At 43.2% G+C, this 21,324-nt stretch overlaps 1 protein-coding gene across 1 annotated transcript in view; it reads left to right on the top strand.

The window, feature by feature from the left end:
• Positions 1 to 20,544, top strand: part of LOC309548251 (zona pellucida sperm-binding protein 4-like) — a gene marked incomplete at its 5' end in the record, with an annotated part of 86,596 nt that extends 66,052 nt beyond the window's left edge. The window contains 2 exons of the mRNA XM_082248200.1: positions 12,133 to 12,237; positions 20,329 to 20,544. Coding sequence (XP_082104326.1) covers positions 12,133 to 12,237; positions 20,329 to 20,543 — 320 coding nt within the window. The 3' untranslated portion in view covers position 20,544. The remainder of the gene's footprint in view (positions 1 to 12,132; positions 12,238 to 20,328) is intronic.
• Between the last annotated feature and the right edge of the window lie 780 nt (positions 20,545 to 21,324).

The raw sequence follows: 21,324 nt of genomic DNA, 5'->3' as shown, positions 1-21,324 counted from the left end.
TATTTCAACCGCCGGCGGTCTCACTCACATTGTTCGTTCAACCGCATGGTTGGTTCGATCAAGCCATGCCTGAAGCAGCCATACCTGATGTTACTCGCTCATGTATCTCGCTACCTGGACTTGTTTCACTCACTGATCTTGTATCTCGCTACCCGATCACTCTTGGAATACTGCTTCTACTTATGGCTATCTCACCCTGCTTTCCTGCCTTGTTACCCACATGCTTTCAAGCCTGTCTCTCGATCGGAACCTCCAGCCATTCCCTTTACCTGGAGCAGACCGGAACCTCGCTACTGATCCCTGTATCTCACTACCGGATCATTCCTCCTCTACTGGACTTCTCTAACTACTAACATTTCAAGTGATAAGTACCCCGCAGGGGAACCCTCCATAACCTTATTGCACTATCTACCTATGCACATTAAGGACTGTTACTACCATGAGTGAGCATAGAGAAGAAAAAGATATAAAGAAGGGGAAGAACAAAAGACTGGGTAAGAAAAAAAGAGAAAAGAAATGGAAAGGAAGGGGAGGGGGAGAGAGGGGGGACAAGAGGAGAGCAGGGAAGGAATAAAGAAAAGGGGAGAAAAAAGAGAGGAAGACAAGGAAGCAAGAATGGAAAGATGAGAAAAAAGAAAAACAGAACAAAGGTCCAAGGAAAAATGATGAGGACTGGTGGGATTTTAATGGTACCGTAGAAAAAAATCATAGAAAAGGTGATAAAATCAAGTATTTTATTTATACATCATTAAAAACCAGGTAGGGGGAGACATTTGTATATGTATAAAAACATATCATCGAGTACATACAATGCAGTAACAGAGGTACAGACAATAGGCGATGATAGATATATAGCTTATCCGATGTGCAGGACCTCGGAGAATTAACCCAACATGTTTCGCAGCCTATTTGGGGCTGCTTCTTCAGGGGTCTGTAACATGCTATATAAGAAGAGTCTTAATAGACCTTCAATAGTACTGAATTATATACAGCTTAATAATGAGATAGAGTAAATTTGAACCCAAGAGCTCCTATCTCTCACAGAGAATGCTGATAAATTATGGAGAGGCCGATGGAGGAAAAAGCAGCTAAGCATCTACAGATACAATGGGTAGTGTCTAGTTGTCATGCTCGTTCTGAGGCACGCCAAAGGAACCTCCTAATGGTATCCAGATAGGGTTGTCCCAGTAGCACAAAGCACCCACATGTATTCCGATGGAGAGCATGGCCTTCTCACTCCTGACCTATTGTCTTTATTCAACCTTAACTACTACTATGTAACTATCTAAGAACCCCAAGTTTTATCATATTATTCTCGTTTATTTTGTGCCGAGAGAATCCAATCCTCCGTTCTATTAATATAGAGGCACTTGCTTTTTCCAAAAAAGAGGAATGCAAGCCATTGCATCTAATAGATAGCAAACGATCCACCTCTTATAGGACTCCATAAGGATATTAGACACGTAAAATTAACAGAGCTGGATCATCTAATAAGATGTAATCTGTGAATTTTTGAGTTATAGAGCTTACCGCCAGCCAAAAGGGGTCTCAGTTTAGAGCAGGACCAAAAATATGAAAAAACGTTCCATCCCTTCCAACCTTAATGAAAGGATTCTGGAGAATTTTCAAACTTTAAAATGAATATGATAAATATGAAATATTAAATATAAACAAGAAGTACAAGAGTTAGGCTGGCTATACATGCACTGTTTTCTTGTACAATTTTTTGTAAGATTTACCACTAACCACATAATTGGGTCAAAGCTAAACAACTTTCATTTGTATCCAATTAGGGAGGCCTTTGTACTACATAGTTGAAGATAAATTTCAAGAAAATTGTATAATGTATGACCAGCCTTAGGGACTTCCCATTCATATGGAGGAAGACAGAATTAAAATATTTAGGACTAAAACTGGCACCAACCTTAGGGAAATCTCATGGGTAGGAAGGGATAGTGTTAAAAATGGTCTTATTACCCAAAGTACTTGAAAAACATTTGGGGGGGAGGGGGAATAGGTAACATTTGGAATTTTTAATGACCTTGAAAACTATATCCAAAATGTTGTTTGGAAAAACAAAGGATACAGCTGGCGGTACTATGGAAAAATAAAATGCAAGGGGGGTCTAGCGGTACCAGATGTTAAAAATTACTACAAGGCAATATTACTTTCATGGGTATTTGAGTGGACGAAAGAAAAAAGGGGAAATAAGATGGATAGCAGTAATGAAAACAATGAGTGGGGTACAGCTGGGAAAAGTCGTTTTGGATACCACAACAATTTAGAGATTTAGGCTTGAATACACACATTCTGACACAGGAAGTTTTGAAAAATTGGGACTGAACCCACACTAGAGCAAATTGGAAGTTTTAACTCGCCATTTAAAAATGCATGTTTCCCCCCCCAGGGATGGAGAGCATAGCGGGCATTTGGATAAAAGATAAAAATACACGGTTAAAGGACATAATGAGTGATGGGGTAATATGCACAAAACAGGAGTTAAAACAAAAAAAAAAGAAATGTTGATAGATGACTGGCTGTATCTCCCAGGCATTTTGTCACTAAGCTACCACAGTCGATAAGGTCAGAAGAGAATCTCTTAACATTGGAACGGCTGTGTAGCCAGGCAGATGCTAGACATGGCATCGGCGGATCTACTGTATAAGGTCCGAAAGATGCATGATGCTGGAAGGGCCGAGGAAACCGCCATACATCGAGAAATGGGAGAAGGAACTGGGCACATGAGTGGAGGAGCAAGCATTAAAAAAAAAAAAAAAAGTATATAAGTTATTACCTGATAACTCCCTTTCCAGGAATCCTCCAGGACGGTCACATGAGAGAGATGGCTCCTCCTCCTACAGGAAACACAAGCACAGTTAAGTTTAAAAGGCAGCCCCACAGTTGTTAAAAGATGAACTGGCCTGCTTAAGCGACTAGCTCAAACTATAATCTTAAGTATACAATTTACTGATAGGGTGGGGGTCCACCGTCCTGGAGGATTCCTGGAAAGGGAGTTATCAGGTAATAACTTATACTTTCCCAAGTCATCCTCCAGGACGGTCACATGAGACCCCAACGATGCATACCTAGGGTGGGACTACTGCCTGGAGCACTTTGCGACCGAAGGATAGATCCTGGGCGGAGACCAGGTCGACCCTGTAGTGTTTGACAAACGTCAGATCACTTGACCAGGTGGCTGCTTTGCAGATTTGCTCTGCTGAGGCCCCAGCCTTTTCTGCCCAAGATGTCGATATCGCCCGGGTGGAGTGTGCCTTGATACCAGTTGGTAAACTCTGGTTTTGCACTGTGTAGGCTGCACCAATAGCCATTCTGATCCACCTGGCTATGGATGATTTTGAGGCAGCTTTCCCTTTGAGTGCCTCCAAATAGTATAAATAAGTTAGCTGTTTTTTTTCTGATTTCTCTGGTGACTTCTATGTAGTGTAGGATACACCTCTTGATGTCCAGAGTAGCAAAGACCTCCTCCCCTGGTGAGGTTGGGTTTTGACAGAAAGATGGAAGGACTACTTCCTGTGTCCGATGAAATTCCGATGATACTTTCGGGAGGAAAAGAGGGTCCGTCCTGAGGATTAATTTATCCGGAAAAATCTTTAAGAAAGGTTCCTTGATGGAAAGGGCCTGTAGGTTGCTCACCCTTCTGGCTGATGTAATTGCCACAAGAAATGCCGCTTTCAGAGTCAGATTCTTTAGATTGCATTCTTCTAAAGGCTCAAAAGGGGTTTTGGTGGGTGCCTGTAGTACTAATGTTAGATCCCATGGGGCCAAGCTAAGGTCTTTGCTAGGCCTGGATCTTTGGATGGATCTAAAAAACCTATTCACTAAGGGATCTTCTCCTAATAGGTTTTTCCAGAAAGATTGACAGAGCGGCTGCCTGCACTTTAAGGGTGCTTACGGCCAGACCTTTGTCTACCCCGTCTAGAAAAAAATCCAGCACAGTGCTAATGTCCTTTAGGTTCCTGTTGCTGGGCTCCATTTTGAATCTGTATGTCTTCCATATTTTATTGTAAATTTTCCTGGTCACTGGTTTTCTGCTCTGGAGTAGTACTTCCATGACCCTTGTAGATAATCCTTTATTCCATAGTATGCTCCGTTCAGGATCCATGCTGCTAGTTGTAGCGTCTGGCTGGAAGGGTGATGTGCTCCCTTTTTGGGCCAGAAGATCTTCCTGAGCTGGTAGAATCCAGGGTTCTTCCTCTGCCATTTTCCAGAGTGGAGTAAACCATGCTCGTTTTGGCCAGAAGGGTGCCACTAGGATTACCCTTGTCCCCTCCAGATGGATTTTCCTGATTGTTCTTGGAATCAGTTGGATCGGGGGAAACGCATACGCCAGGCCGAAACTCCAGGGAAATGCTAGGGCACCTATATGTAAAGAGTAGAACTTTCTCACTTTTCTGTTGCTTTCTGTGGCGAAAAGGTCCACCTCCGGTGTCCCCCACTTCTGTACCAGCTGGTTGAAAATCTGTTGATTTAGTTCCCACTCCGCTGGGTCCAGGTGCTTTCGGCTCAGTAGATCTGCCAGCACATTTGTTGATCCCTTTATGTGCACTGCCGAAAGGGAAAAAAGGTTTGCTTCCGCCTCTGATAGAATGTCTTGCGCTATTCTCATCAGGTGCTTTGAGCGTGTACCACCTTGGTGGTTGATGTAATAGACTGTCGTGACATTGTCCGACTGAATTTGGACATGTTTCCCTTTTGTTTCTTGTTGGAATCCTACCAGAGCTTCTCTTACAGCCGCTAGCTCCCTCATATTTGAGGACACTTCTTCCCCAGATTGTCACCAGGTTCCCTGTCTCACCTGATGTCCTATGTGGGCTCCCCAGCCGAAAAGGCTTGCAGCTGTTGTTATCCTGACCTGTACTGTGGGCATCCAGAGTCTTCCTTGAGAGAGGGAGTCTTCTTTTAGCCACCAGGTTAGTGATCTTTTTACGGTTGGTGGAATTGATATTAGACCGTCCAGCTCTGAGGTCTTCCCATTCCCGTGACTCAGGAGATGTCTCTGGAGAGGTCTCATGTGTAGCTGAGCCCACTGTACTGCTGAGATGGCTGCTGACATGAGGCCCAGGACCACCATGGTGTCTCTTCTTGATATACGGTGTAGCTCTATCAAGCGCCTTGTAGCTTCTTTGAGCTTCACAATCTTGTTCTCTGGTAATAGGATTTTTTTGTGTCTCTGTGTTGATTCGATAACCCAGGAACACTGTCTCCTGTGAAGGGATTCTGTTAGATTTCTGGGCGTTGATCACCCACCCCAGTGATGTGAGGAAATCCTCTGTTGTTCGGAGATTTTCCAACGCTTCTGACTCTGATTTGCCGTATATCAGGAAGTCGTCTAGGTAGGGAATTATCTGGACCCCTCTTACTCGAAGGTCCTGGACTACCTCCGCCATAATCTTGGTAAAGATTCTGGGTGCCAAGGAGATTCCGAATGGGAGTGCCTGGAACTGGAATAGGCGTATTTGTGACCCCAATCTGGTTGCGAACCTTAGGAACTTTTGATGCCTTGGGTGGATTGGCACATGTAAATAGGCATTTTGGAGATCTAGGGTCACTAAGAAAGCATCTTCGGGAAGTAGGGTTCTCACTGAGATGGATTCCATCTTGAACCTCCTGTACCTTACTCTTCGTTTGAGGTCCTTGAGATTTAGGACTAGGCGGTGTTTGCCTGATGGTTTTAGCCTTAAAAAGACTCTGGAAAAGAACCCTTCCCCTTGGTGTGATAAGGGTATTTCCTTTTATTACCTCCTCTTGTAATAGGTTTGAGATGGATACTTCCCAGGCTTCCTTTGCTGGTGATGTTCTTGGTAGAGATGTTATCCGAAATTTGTGAGGGGGAGTTGTCACGAATTCTATCTTGTAGCCTTCCTTGAGAATCTGTACTATAAAACGGTTCGTACAGAATTCTTCCCATTGAGGGGAGAAGAATCTCAGTTTTCCCCCTACCGGCCGTCTGGCGTCACTGGGGCTTGCTGACATTGCTGCTATTATTGGGGAAGGGGTTGTTTGGTCTACCCTTGCTCTTATTGTATACCCACTTCCTCTGGGTATTTGGTTTTCCTCCCTTGGATTGTGTATCGCCTCTCGGCCGGCGAAAAAATCTCTTCTGTTTCTCCTTCTTTTTGGAGGGGAATCCTTTTGACTTGTCCGCCGATCTTTCCAGAACTTTATCCAGTTCTTGGCCAAAAAGTAGCTTCCCGTCAAAAGGGATACTGCACAGCTTATTTCTGGATGCGTAGTCTCCTTCCCATGTTTTGAGCCAGAGAGCTCTTCTGGCTGAATTTACCAGACCAGTGGTTCGGGCTGCTATCCGTACACCTTCCGCCGCTGCATCCGCCATATAGGCCACCCCTTCCTCTATCAAGAGGAGGGAATCCTGTGCCTCTTCACTGCCTGGGACCTTTTCTAACTGTCCCCTTAGCTGTTCCAGCCAGAAGGACACGTTCCTAGCCACACAGGTATTGGCCATATTTGGCTGAAAAGATGCCGCCCCCGCCTCGTAAGCCCTCCGAAGTGTCACATCGATCTTCTTATCCATTGGATCTTTTAAATGGCCCATGTCTTCAAAAGACAAGTCCGACTTTTTTGACACTTTGGCTAGAGGCACGTAAATTTTTGGGCATTTGGACCAAACTCCTACTGATTCCTCAAAGGGGGAATCTCTTTTTCATTGCTTTAGGGAAGAAAAGCTTGTTTTCGGGACATTCCCACTCCTTCTTGATGATCCCTTTCAGGGATTGGTGGACCAGAAAGGTACGTGTCTTCGGAACCTGTAGGCCTCTATATAGTCGGTCTCTCACCGATCTTGGTTCTTCCTCTTCTTGTATGTCTTCTGTTACATATATTGCTTTCAGTAGTTCTTCCGTCTCTTCTGTTGGAAAGAGGTGTCTGGTCACCTTTTCCTGTACCTCACTGTCATGCTCTTCTGAGTCTGAGCTGTCTCCTCCCAGGAGTTCCCCTTCCTCATCCTGGGAGTCTGATTCCGAGGATTCTTCCATTAGCCTGGTGACCGTTTGGATCCTTGCCGTTTTTGTGCGGTATCCTGACGTGGAGGGTTGGTCTGCTCTTTTCATCCCTTCTATGAACGACTGTAGCAATTTCAGAGTGGACGTGACTTCTTTTTTGAAATCAAGGAAATCCTTCCCTAGTGGCTTGGACTCTTCATTGATTACTTTCTTAATGCATCTTTGGCACAATAGCTTGTCTGAATCCGTTGGCATTTTTGTCCCGCAGGTGCGGCAGTGCTTTTCCTTTGGTTTAACCGAAGTGTCTGTAGTTTCTGCGGGTTTGGGCTGTAGACAGAGAGAGAGAAACAGACACATATCTAGTTATCTCCCGTCTCAGGGGTATGCGTATACCCTCCCCCTATTACCCCCCCTAATTCCCCTGACCCCCAAAAAGGTCCTTCAGATTAACCCCCTTTTTTTCCCCCCTGACCCCCCTTTTTTGAAAAGCCAAAGGAAAAGAACATAATTTTTTTTTTTTTTTTTTTTTGGGGGGGGGGGGGGGTAGGTAAAGGGGAGCACCCTTCCCCTCTTCTTCCCTCCACTTAACCATACTCGAGCTGGGGCCACACACCACAGCCTCTGGTAACAGGGACTGGTCCTCCGCCATTAGGACCGCCTGGAGGGAAGGAGTCTTGCAGCAGGTGAGCGTAGCCAAGCCGATCTTCCTGTGAACTGGCGCCATTTATGTTTAAATTTCCCGCCAGAGCTTCTGACGTTATTCCGGCGCTCTTTGCCCACATCCAATATGGCCGCCGCCCACTTCCGGTGGGGGCGCCATATTGGCTACGTCACTTCCGCCGCGCCAGCGGCGACGCTGGCTGTCACAGCACACGCTGGAGACTCCACTGGAAGCCCAGCGTGGAGATGACTCTTCCGAGGGGAGATGGCGAGCGGCTCAGCACGGCCTCCGGCTGGCCGCCGTGGTCCCATCTTGGTCAGCTATTCCTCGGTCCCACTGGAGCAAGGTAAGCGTTTGGGCAGGATACTGGGTTTTACCTGCTTAGGTCTCCAGCCTCGCTTCTGCCCCATAAAAAAGAGAGGGGGTATCTTCCTGAAGCCTCCCGACCCCCTCCTCTCCTGTGGACGTCGTCCTCCCTTGCCCCCATTGCTGGCACCGGCCCGCCAGATACCCTTACAGCTCAGGCCGGTGAAGGGAAGAGGTATCCCAGGACGCCTGCCCAGGATAGGGAATAATAAAAAAACAAACAGGGGATGTTCAGGACCATGCTTGTGTAAGCAGGACAGGAAACACAAGAACTGTGGGGCAGCCTGTGGGGGCGGCCTTTTAAACTTAACTGTGCTTGTGTTTTCTGTAGGAGGAGGAGCCATCTCTCTCATGTGACCATCCTGGAGGATGACTTGGGAACAATCTATTAAAAATGGTACAAAGCTCATTGGTTGAGATAAACACCATAGGCATGAACTATAAATGCAAAGTTAGATGGTACATCACACCTGATGTATAGTACATAATTATCATATACGTAAATCTAAAAATTGTTGGAGAGGCTGTGAAATAACAGGCAATATGTCCCACATATGGTAGAAATGGCCCAAAATAAGGAAATATTGGAGAGATATATGGAATAAGCTAAAAGCGATCCCTAACCATGCTTAATCTGAATGGTAATGATGCTTGCTCTGAATGGTCTAAGGTTCTCAGTGGTGTACCCCAAGGTTAAGTGTTGGGACCCTAACTTTTTAATCTTTTGTAAATGATTTAGGGTCTGGGATTAAAAGTACCATTTCAGTCTTTGCAGATGACCCCAGGTTTTGCAGTGGAATAACTTCCTTATAGGATGTCTCCCAACTTACAAGCCGACCTCAATGCACTGTTTCAATGGGCAACTATGTGGCAAGAGAGGTTTAATGTTGATAAATGTAAAGGTTATCCTCTTGGGGGCTAAGAATATGCATGCATTATACATACTAGGGAGAGTAGAACTGGGGGAAATCCATAGTGGAGAAGATCTGGGTGTTCTGGTAGATTGCAGCTTGGCATTGCATGCTATTAAGCTTCTGGTTTCCAAAGCAAAGTCCTTTCTTGTATTAACAGAGACATGGACTCCAGAGAGATTATTTTGCCCCTGTACAAATCATTAGTAAAACCTCATCCTTTTTGAGAACTGGTGCCCAAAACTGAACTGCATTTTCCAGATATCTGGGAACTGGAGAAAGTGCAGAGAAGGGCAACCAAACTGATAAGCAGACTTGTATAAAGTACTCGAAATTTCTACTTGAGTAAAAGTACAAGTGCTCGATCAAAAAATTACTTGAGTAGAAGTGGAAGTGCTCGCAGAAAAAGTTACTTAAGTAGAAGTACTAAAGTATTCAACATTTTTTTTACTTAAGTATTGCAAGTAGTTTTTTCAAAAAATTTGCTACTTAAGTACTAAAAGTAAAAAGTACCAGTAGTTTTGAAAAAAAAATTCTACTCAAGTACTGAAAGTAGAAGTACAAGTACTGTGTTATGTAGTTATTAAAGAAAGAAGTCAAAAGTTTGAACATCATATTGTTTTTTATTATTTCAAATGATTTATTCAAATGATTAACCTGTGTTTGTTAGTATTTTCTTGATGCACTTTAAGCGCTGTAGCACCATTTATTTGTTTGTTTCATATTTTCTTTTTATTGGAAAGATTTGGTATAGCAGCTTTTATTATACACAGCCTTTATTTTCGTATGCGCTGATTTACAAATGACATTATACACATTTTTTTGAGCTTTATGCAACCTGCCATCTACTGTTCTGGCAGTGGTAATTTTTTTTAAAGTAACAAGTAACTATGCAGCACAAAAAAAAAAATACTTGAGTAGAAGTATCAAAATCATCGAAAAAATGTAGTGAAGTAAAAGTAGAAGTAGGAGAAAAAAATTCTACTCTAGGAAAGTACAGATACCGCATTTCGGTACTTAAGTACAGTACTTAAGTAGTTCTACTTAGTTACTATACATCTCTGCTGATAAGAGGCATGGAGGAGCTCAGCTATGAGGAAAGATTGGAGGAACTGAATTGATTCTCTTAAGAAGAGGAGTTTAAGGGGGGGATATGATCAACATGTATAAATACACAAATTGCAACAAAAGTTCCAGCGCAAACACTGCAGGAAATCCCAGACCAAAACCAGTGCTGCTGCTAATAAATTGCTGTAAACCAGTTGCAGAGAGAAAAGGAAGGCAGCACTATCCAGATGTTGGTGTTTATAAAAGTACTGTGTAAAAAAAAAAAAAAAAACTATGGATGTAGAAAACATTTGTTTGGGAAAATCAAAGTTTTAAAAGCTACAATGAAGTAAATCAAAACCCAATTCTGTACCAATCCGATAATCCAGGTGGTGATGGGCAAATGACTGCAGGGCCACTGGGTGAGCGGATCTGAATCCCCCTGGGGTGGACTAAAGGTGGGAGGCAATCCAAAGGTTATGGGAAAGCTGTGTGAAAGCCGTGGTAGACGGGAGCCAAGCCGGACCAGCCAGTGTTCACCAAGTGACGTATCCGCAACAAAAAAGCAGGGCGGAAGTCTCAAACCCGGAACTATAACCAGCCTGGAATGCATGAAGAGGACGTTTCCATGACCTGTTTCGCGCGCATGCGCTTTGTCTTAAATACAGATTACAGTCCATATAGTGAACTTGGTGTTGAGTTAGTCAATTGTAGGTCATCAGAGGGCAAAGGGGCACTCTTTACGTCTAGAGGAAAAGAGATTTAGTCTCTAAAAACAAAGGTTTCTTCAGAAAGGGCTGTGAAAATGTGGAATCGATTCCCTCCAGAGGTGGTTATGGCCATCTCGCTAGATTGCTTTTAAAAAAAAAAAGCCTGGATTCTTTCCTAGGTGTAAATAATAGAAGTGGGTACTAATTTTTATAGGTAAAGTTGACCCAGGGAATATCAGATTGCCTCTCGGGGGGGGGGGGGGGGGGGCTTTTTTTTTTTTTTTTCCCTGCTGTAGCAAATTGAATCATGCTTTTTTGCGGTTTTCCACCTTCCTTTTGATCAATTGCGAGTATAGGATTGTGTATATGGGATTGTATGGTTGTGTTTTTCTTTACTGGTTCTTGCTTCTTTATTGGTTGAGCCAGATGCACTGTTTTTTTTTTTTTTTTTTTTTTTTTTTTTTTTTTTTCAACCTGACTATGTAACCTAGAAATACCGGAAGACGGATGGACCTGTTATTCTGGAAGACCGATGGACCTGTTATTCCATTGTACAAATAAGCCAATTACAGAGTATAGGAACTCCCAGAATTCCTCTTGATGAATGCAGCAAAAAGTTTAATTCCACAATTCTGGCAAAAACAGAATGCCCCACACTGGCAGACTGGGTGAGAAAAGTGGAAATTAGATACAATATAGAAAACAACTGCGATGTAGCAAAAAAGTTTAGAGGGGAAATATTGTGGAATGCCTATAAAAAGACTGGAGCTGAGGGGAATCTAGAGACTGATCAAGGAACAGGAGTATTGGAGAGGGGATAAAGGGGTACCTTTTTATGTAAAATTGTAAGATGTTGAATATTATATGTTTGGTTTTGTAATGTGAAAAATGGATAAACATAATAAAAATTTTAAAAAAAATTGGCTTGGAAAAACAGGTTTTGAGCAAATATTGATACACCCTCCTGCAAATGCAAGTTGCCATCTATCCTGCTAACTAGGAAAGGGTCTAAAACCTTTATACACACAGACCACTCAGTTGGAGCCACTGTACGAACAATCTGCTGTTAGTACAACGATCTCCCCTGCTAAGCTATTGTTCTGAAAGGTGGATGGCCCACCCGCCAGAACACCCCAGTCAGCGCTCTCAGCCATTGACTGAGAGCACTGATAGGGAGCCATTCGGTAGACCTTTTTCAGTTATGCGCCTTCGACAGAAACTGGCCAAACGACCGGCTTCTGTTGGACCAGCTGCTGTATGCACGGGCCAAATGTTTGCCTTTTTTTTTTTTTTTAACCAGTTGATATTGCCTGTGTACTAGGCTTAACAGACAGCACAACAGCCAGACATTTAGCATATGCATGTATTTCTTTTATAGCTGTTAGTTTAGTGTGGCATTTGTTCTAATCCCCCCCCCCCCCACCCTTTTTAATGTATTACTTTTTTTCTTTCTACAGGGAAAAGGTCAAGCGTCCTTATAGATAATAGTAAAACTGCTCTGGTCTCCTCGAATATCCCTGTTCACTTTGAGGTCTTGCTGCAAAATATGCAAAAAGTCCCAAGTAAGTGACTGACTGTAAAGGTTTTTACATTGTGTGTAGTGACTGGGTATGGTTGTTGTTCTGTCTCAGCATCGATTGTACCTGTGACCCTCTTGTAGACCTCCAGTCTGTAAATGTGTGCAGCAGGTTGAATGATGGCTTTAACAGATAGTTTACTCAATGAATAAAGACTCCAGAGGTGTTCTCCAATGCTTCTTTATGCTTCAAGTTAGCAAAGACATAAACATAGAGGCTTTTCCATAGGTAAATTTACAATGAAGTTACACAGCTTCCACACTCTGCAGTCTCCTCATAACAACTAAACAAAATGGCAGTTACAGCAGGAAAATGGAGGATGGGAGAAACCATCTAGCCAGAAACAGCAGGGGTGCAAGGAAGATACCAATAACATAGCATAACATAACATGTAATAACAACTGCTAGACAGTTAAAGCTGCGTGGCAGCACACTCCCCGCCTGGTATCGTGAGATACCACTACACAAATATTTTCCATAAACATACAATTAACATTGCATACAGTAGAATGCTATGCAGCCCTCTCCTCTAAGCTAACTATGCTAGAGGTCTAAGTGACTCCTACACATAACACTGAATCAGAATTTTTGGAAGCAGGCATAATTAGGACTGTCTCAATGACTGGTCTCAGGAAGGTTTTTGGGCTCCCGTCCTTTACAATCCTGACTTCCACACTTCGGACCTTTCCATCATCACTAGCAATGGCCTTTGAAATAACTCCAACTGGCCACTGGATCCGATTGGTTTGCTTTTCTTTTAGAAGAACCAGGTCCCCTTCCTTTAAGTTAGGCTTCTGGGTTTGCCACTTTTTACGTCCTTGAAGAAGTGTGAGGTATTCCCTCCTCCATCTGTCCCAGAAACAATCTGCAAGGTATTGAGCATATCTCCATTGACGTTTATATGTGTCCTTTTCATCAAAAATGCTCTTTGGCGCTGGGATCTGTCCAATTTTCCGGTTCAATAATGCAGCTGGAGTTAAAACAGTTGGACGTTCTGGGTCTGTGGATACAGCTGTCAGCGGTCTTGAGTTGATTATTGCTGCGACCTCAGCAAGGAATATAGTAAGTACTTCATGGGTAAGACGTGAAGAACTCACATCAAGCAACATAGAATCCAGTATGCGCCTTGCCATCCCAATCATACGTTCCCATGCTCCGCCCATGTGTGAAGCGTGTGGTTGGTTGAATTTCCACTGGATTGCAGTGGTGGAGAAGGTGGCCCTTGGAGGTGGCTCTGTCTGAGAAGCTCGCTCCCGCAGGGATTTGTTAATGCTCTGGGACGCTCTCTCGCTATAATTGAACTGGTTGGTCAGTTTTCTCTCCTTCTTGTTACTGGATTGTATTTCCTCTCCTTCTGTCCATTCTTCACTAGCCTGAGCGTCAGACTTCCCATCTGTAACTTTGTCTCCCGTCTCTGTGGAGTCGTTGGTCTGAGTCTCTTCAATGACTCCCAACTTCGCTATCTGTCGCCGCGCTTTATCAGAGTCTTCGTGTAACATGTTTCCATCCAGGGAGAAGTGTACGGCCAGCTGGTCCACGATGCTAATGGGTTTGTAGGCCAGTTCCTTAAAACTGTACCTCACAATGTTCTGGGGGGCATGAGGGTTGTTTGCAGTCAGGATACGAGTGAATTCCTCCTTAAGTTCAGCCTCGCTGAGTTCCAGCTGGTTCGGAGGCTTAACCAGAGTCTTGGCCTGCATCCATTTATCAGCTCCATCCCCCATATCTGTGGAGTCATCTTCATCCTCCAAATTACTTCTTGAGCAGATGTTGGAACTCAATGCTACAACTTCAGGCCGGATTTCCGGATCAGTATCTGGATCCTTCAGGTGGAAATCGATGTCTTCTTCTGAGTTTGTAGAAGACTGGTCCAATAAAAACTTGGGTCTGTTGGAATTGTCCTTGAAGAACTCTTCATCCAAAACCTTGATGAACTCCTTGTCTTCGACTGAAGGGGCAATCTTGTTGTCATCACAAGTAGTCTGGTACACTGAATCACCAAAGTCCTTTTGAGAAGTGAGCTTGCAGTTAATGCTTTGGAGTGCTTGATATGGAACTTCGTTTTTAAAATCAAGTCTTTCCTTCACATAATAGTGCGATGGACATTTCATCAATTGACAGGTAACATTCGTTTTGTAGGAAGCTACGTCCAAGAGCTTGTGAGATTGGTCTAAGCAGACTTCTCCTATTATCACCCATCCAAGATCGAGTTTCTGGGCCTGAGGAGCATCATCTGGACCGTTACATAACTCTCTTATTTTATGAACTCTAGGAATGTCTCTCCCTAGTAGAATCAAAATCTTAACATCCTTGTTAAGTGGTGGAATGTAGTTAGAAATGTGGCTCAAATGAGGGTGATGACGTGCAACCTCTGGTGTGGGGATTTCTTCTCTGTTGTTTGGTAGCTGATCACATTCGATTAGAGTTGGAAGAGAAAACTCTGTGTCCTCATATTCTGATGCGACTATGAAGCCATGGGCTCTTCTTCCAGAAGTATTGACCTTTCCTGCACATGTCTGCAAGGTATAGGACCAGGCCTCTCCTTGAATGTTGAATAGGTCAAAGAATTCTGTACTGGCCAATGAGCGATTGCTCTGATCATCGAGTATGGCGTACATTTTTATGGATTTTTGTGGACATCCTTCAGGAAAAACTCTTACAAGACATATCTTGCTACAAGACTTGCTATGAAGCCCTTCTCCACATACCTCTGTACATCTTGTGGTTACGGGGTCGGCATATTGCTCAGTTCTCTCCCCGCCATCATCTGATGTAGTCTTGGGGTTGCTGCCGGGTGAAGGTTTCCTTTTGAACAGGTCTGAATGAAGAGCGTCCACATGTTTGGCACTGTTGCAGAGAGAACATCTGATGGCGATCTTACAGTCTCTAGCTAAATGATCGGAGGATGCACAACACTTAAAACAGATATTATGCTCTTTGAGAAATGACTTGCGTTCTTCAATATGCTTGTCCTTAAATGCATGACATTTGGAGAGAGAGTGTGGCGCATTATGAATAGGACACTGTTGATTAAGATTGCTAGCTTTGATGTCTGTAGCTAAGACGTTGGATGCTATCGCGGTCTTCCCCACTGCAATAGGATGCCTTAAATCCTTGAATTTACCGTTGGTGGCAATACCCCTTGAAGTACTTAAAGGAATGGTGGTTGTATCTGGATAGAAGAAGCTTGGGTCATTCTTGGATCTTGCAACCTTCCGCACGAACTCTGAAAAATAAGAAAAGGGAGGGAAGGAAACACGATGCTCATACTTATACTTTGATCCTACACTAGTCCACTTTCCCTGAAGATAACTAGGCAACTTTGCTACAATAGGATTTACGCCCTGAGCAGTGTCTAAATAGCTAAGACCTGGTAAACTAGGATCTAACTTAGCAATTTCAAGTTCTTGAAGGAGGTCACCTAACTCTCTAAGCTTATGATTGTCCTTAACAGAGATTTTAGGAAAGTTGTTTAGTCTCTGGAATAAGGCAGATTCAATGACTTCGGGGCTCCCATAGTCTTGTTCTAGACGTTCCCAGGCAGCATCAAGGCCTGCTTTAAAGTTATAAATGTTGACAGATTTAAGTCTCTTTACTTGTTCTGAAGATTGACGCCCCAACCACTTTATTAGTAAGTCAAGTTCTGCTTGAGGTTCAATGTCCAAGTTCTTGGTTACCGCCTTAAATGTAGATCTCCAACTCCTGTAGTTCTCTGGGCGGTCATCAAATCTAGACAGTCCAGTTGTAATCAACTCTCGTCGAATCATATACTTGCTGAACTCTGCAATGTCAGTGCTTTCAGTTTTTATAGCCACAGGGTCTACTGATGGTGCGCCGTCTTGGACCATGGTTGGTATATGATGTTGGCTGGTAGGTAGAGAGAAAGGTGTTGCATACGGGTTTAATCTAGGTAAGGGTCTGTCATCTGAAGGTCTCTGAGCATTTGAAGTTAAAGAGAGCTGTATCAAAGGGGGTATAGAGTTCATTCTGTAGTCTTCTGCTGTGCCCTTGTAATCTCTATGCACATAGGGTTGTGGTGGCACATGAGCTGCGTAGGTTGATTCACTTGATTTTGTGACGTGCGGTAGTTGTGGAGGGTCTCTGTTAGTAGGTGTGTCTAGTTGACCAGCTTGCTTTGGCGACACATTGCCTTCTGATCCACTTGCTGGATGATTATGAGAAGAATCTCCAACTGTAGGTGGGACTGTATTGTCGTGGTTCTGAGTTAAGACAAACTGTAGGGTCCTTTCAACAGGGTCTTGAAAAGCAGCCAAGCTGGTACAAGCTGCTCCTTCTTCTTCCAATAGGGCTTGTTCCAAGACAGATAACTCTGCTAAAGCTACTTCCTTTTCTCTATTCTTCTGAAGAATTTCTAGCTGAGCCTCTGTTTCTGCTTGTATTCTTGCTTGAATGCGTTTAGCTTCTGCTTCCTTGCATTTAGCTTCTGCTTCCTTGCATTTAGCTTCTTCTTCCTTGTATTTAGCTTCTGCCTTGATGGCTGCTTCTTTTTCAGAGCAGGCGGCTTGAACCTGGGCTACTGCAACCTTTTGGCGAGCTTTGAGTATTTGGTCGCTCAGTATTGACCTTATAGAGCAGGACCGCAATGACTTAGAAGATTTATGATATGAGCGGGCAGACCTAGAAGATTTTCCTGAGTGTCTTGAAGAAGCAGAGTTACAGGATATAGTCTCATATAGCTGTGCCAATCTCCCTTCTATCTGTGCCTTTGCTTCAAGATATGTGCTATGCCTCTGCTGGTCATTAGAAGTAAAGTCCTTTAATTCCAATGCAGCTTCCTCTATGTTGGAATGTGACAATAGGGAATAGTACTTCTCAGAAAGTCTTTTATAATTCTCAAATGCCTTCATAACCCTTGAGAGAGCAGTGTTCAATTGCTCAGAGTTGTTGCTAGTTACATTAGTGGCTGTTATACAACTTAAAGTCTTTTCCCATAATGCAGTCAGGTTACTAGAGGTTTCTTCCTTACTTGCTTCATAAACCTCCCTTGCCTTCAAGGATGGGTGAGGGGCTCTGACAGGACGAGCAGAATGAAGTAAGGAGTCTGCTTTATCTTGACTAAATGCAGGTAACTCTGTGAGATCTCTGTCAGACATAATAAGTACTGTATTTCTGGTGTCTTGTTAGAAATCTGCCAGAGCTCAGCTCTGTAAGTAGTGACTTCTGTTATTAAGCAGGCTGGCTGAGGTATTTTTTGTTACAATAGTGGCTAGTGCTGGAACTAGTTCAAACTGGATCACCTCAGAAGGCTGTAACAGTAATGAAGCAGTAATAGGTGGCTGGTTTCATATGCAGAGTAATGCTTCTGGTGACTCACAGACAAGTTTGGTACTTACAGTTCTGAAGCTGTATATTACCATGGACATTTACTTCAAGTACTTTTTGGAACTGTACTCTCTGAAGCTGTGTATTCCTGGAAATTTACTTTTTGAAGCTGTGTACTCCTGTAAATTTACTTTTTGAAGCTGTGTACTCCTGTAAATTTACTTTTTGAAGCTGTGTACTCCTGTAAATTTACTGTTCTGTCTCAGCATCGATTGTACCTGTGACCCTCTTGTAGACCTCCAGTCTGTAAATGTGTGCAGCAGGTTGAATGATGGCTTTAACAGATAGTTTACTCAATGAATAAAGACTCCAGAGGTGTTCTCCAATGCTTCTTTATGCTTCAAGTTAGCAAAGACATAAACATAGAGGCTTTTCCATAGGTAAATTTACAATGAAGTTACACAGCTTCCACACTCTGCAGTCTCCTCATAACAACTAAACAAAATGGCAGTTACAGCAGGAAAATGGAGGATGGGAGAAACCATCTAGCCAGAAACAGCAGGGGTGCAAGGAAGATACCAATAACATAGCATAACATAACATGTAATAACAACTGCTAGACAGTTAAAGCTGCGTGGCAGCACAGTTGTCCCAAACTGCAAAACCCTTTATCTTACCTACAGCACTGTGCAAAAGATTTTTAGGCAGGTGTGTTAAAATGTTTTCAGAAATAGAGTGTTAGTTATCAGTGAACAAGATGGAAAGTTAAATTAACAGAAGAGCAATCTAATTCAATATTTGGTGTGACCACCCTTTGGTTTCAGAACAGCATCCATTCCCCCAGGTTCACTTGCTGAGTTCCTTCAAAAACTGTGCAGGTAGGTTGTTCCAAACATTTTAGAGAACTAACCACAGATCTTATGTGGATTTAGGCTGCCTCAAATCTTTGTCTCCATGTAATCCCAGACACTTGATGTTGATCAGAACTCTGTGGGGACCAAACCTTTACTTCCAGAACTCTTTGTTCTTCCTTATACTGAAGAGTTCTTAATGACATTGACTGCATGTTTGGGTTGGTTGTCCTGCTACAGAATACATTTTGGGGCTATTTACATGCCTCCCCGTTGGTATGGCAGCAGGTGCTCTGTACTGATGAGTCAAATTTTGCAATATTTGGCTGAAGTCGGAGGCAATTTGTTCTCGAAGGGCTGAAGCATGATTGAGGTTCGTTTTTTGTAAGTTTGGGGCTGCACTTCTGCAAATGGAGTTGGAGAATGGGTAACAATCAATGGTGATGTCAATGCTGAGAAATACAGGCAGCTACTTATCCAGTGATGGCTTGGCTCCCACAAAGCCCTGATCCCATTGTTGAGTCTGTCTGGGATTATATGAAAAGACAAAAGGACTCAAGGCAGCCTACAACCTACCCGCCGAGTTCATTCAAAAACTGTGTGTAAGTGTACCTAAAAGAATTGTTGCTGTTTTCAAGGCAAGGGGTGGTCATACCAAACACTGATTTTTGATTTGGATTTCTCTTCTGTTCCCCATTTTGGTAATTGATAAAAATAAACTAACATTTCTATATCAAAGCATTTTTTCACACCTGCCTAAAACTTTTGAACAGCACTGGATGTGCAAAATAAAAAATCATATATGATGTCTGTTGCTAAATTAACACAGATGTACTTGGTTTGGCATCCTACCTGTAACTTTGTTTTATTGGATCTTCTACCCAAAGATTCAATTGTATGCCACGGGATGACAACACTATTCAAAAATGTATTAAATCTAATTGGCATTGTCACCTTTAGGCAGTGCCGGGACAAGGTTCTCTAGAGCCCAGGGCAAACATGCCAAACTGCTCCCCCGCCCCCAAGATGTAGGAGCATTGTGTCAGCAAAAATCCCCCCACAAAAACACTGAGCACGAATCTGCATGATTACCCCCTTTGCATAATTAACCCTCCTCAAGTGCAAATCCGCCCCCCTGCTGAAATGCCCCCTCCCCCCCACCCCAAAGAAATGTACCCCTCCTAGCACAACTCCTCCACCCCTAAAATTTGCCTTCCTGGTACACATCTTGTGCTTCAAATTGCCCCCTCCCAGCACAAATATCCCCCTTTCTTCTAGCACAACCCCCCCCCCCCAATTTCCTCTCCCTAGAATAATACTTATCGCCTGCTGCCCAAAAATTCACTCTTCCAACATAAATCCCCCCCCCCCCCATCTCCTTGTGGTGCCCTCTCACCTCAAAGGATACCACAGTGCCCAGGGCAGCCATCCCTTCCGCCCACCCCTTGTCCCGGCCTTGCCTGTAGGACAGTGTACCCCTTCACATGGGAACTGAGACCTGTAATCCCTGAATAGGACTCCATGTGAGACTATGGGAAGCAGTTTGAGCAGCCAGTTGCAGCATACAGGCAGCTCATTCAAGTCTACAGTCTGATTTCACAATCCCCTTTATATCTACCAGCAACTATGCAGTGCAAGGGCCTGTCTGATTGGATAGACTAAATCCTCATGTTATGTAAATTCGGAATTGATTGTAACATGGTCACTCTTAGTTTTTTTTAAATAGACTTTTAAAAAGCCAACTCCAGTTTATGCTTTTAAGCTAATGCAGCAACATTAGAGGCATGTTATGTCCCTGGTGCTGTAACTTCTTTATTTTTTTTTTTTTATTTTTTTTTTTTTTCCAGTCCACTTCAATAAACCATAAATGATGAAGACCAGAAATGACCAGTCAGGTTGTTTAACTTAACTAACTTTGTGTTTTTTTTTTTTCTCTCTTTAGAAGTCTATGGTGTCAAAAGACTGTCCCTGCCGCAGGATCAGATAAACATTGCGTTGGTGACATTGGGGATGTTGGGAGTTTTGCTCTTGATGCTTTCTACCTGGGCCTTTAATAGACAGCACAGATCTAGGTCTTTGCTCATCAGCAAACTACCCTCTCAGAAGAAAACGCCTATACATATCAGAACTGTATCTAGTGAACTGGTAATGCCATGAGATAAAGGCGTGTTTTTTTGCTTGTTGAAGCCAGTGGCGTTTGATTTGTGCAGTGGGAAAGTGCTGAAAATGAGATCTGCCAGCATAGAATTTAGTGGTCTTGGTTTTTGTAGGTCCAATCTTGTCACTTTTTTTAGTGATTAGATGTGAGCCATTGACCAAGAACAAGCAGACCAGAGCCTCGAAGGACATCATTAGGGCGTTAGCAGGCTGATCCACCCACCAATCACATTACACTGTGTGGTTAAGTTTTGACAACCCTGTTTGTTTTTTTCCCTGAAATGTATAAGCCTAGTCCATATGATAAAGTGTGTGTGTGTGTGTGTGTGTGTGTGTCCACAAGGTTTAGAGCAGGGGAAATTCAGTGTAATAAACCTTAGAATATTGAAAGATAATCTTGTTTCTGTAAAACTTCAGTACTTCAAAGAAATAAAAATATGAAATTATTGCCTGGTGTTATTTCAGTAAAGATTCTTTCTCAGCATATCCAAAATATGAAACGTACAATGCAATGTGGCATGGAGTTGTGTAGTTGGTAGCATGAACCTAATCCATTCAGTTTATCAACCCATTGACATCTGGTTGGCTAAACTGCATGATTCTCGTAGCACGACCTACACCAAGGAATTCAAGAGAAATCTTTACATAGTTCTTTATCCATAACCCAGTATTGTATAAAACTTTACAACTATGCCACACACTCTGCACATTGCAATAATAGAACTACACGCTGTACCTCAATTACCTTACACTACATGACTATACAACACAACTGCACACC

The sequence above is a fragment of the Pelophylax lessonae genome (genome assembly GCF_965119305.1).
Source record: "Pelophylax lessonae genome assembly, chromosome: 2".
In the NCBI taxonomy this organism is placed as follows: domain Eukaryota; kingdom Metazoa; phylum Chordata; class Amphibia; order Anura; family Ranidae; genus Pelophylax; species Pelophylax lessonae.
This window is presented reverse-complemented; position numbering and strand designations above follow the sequence as displayed.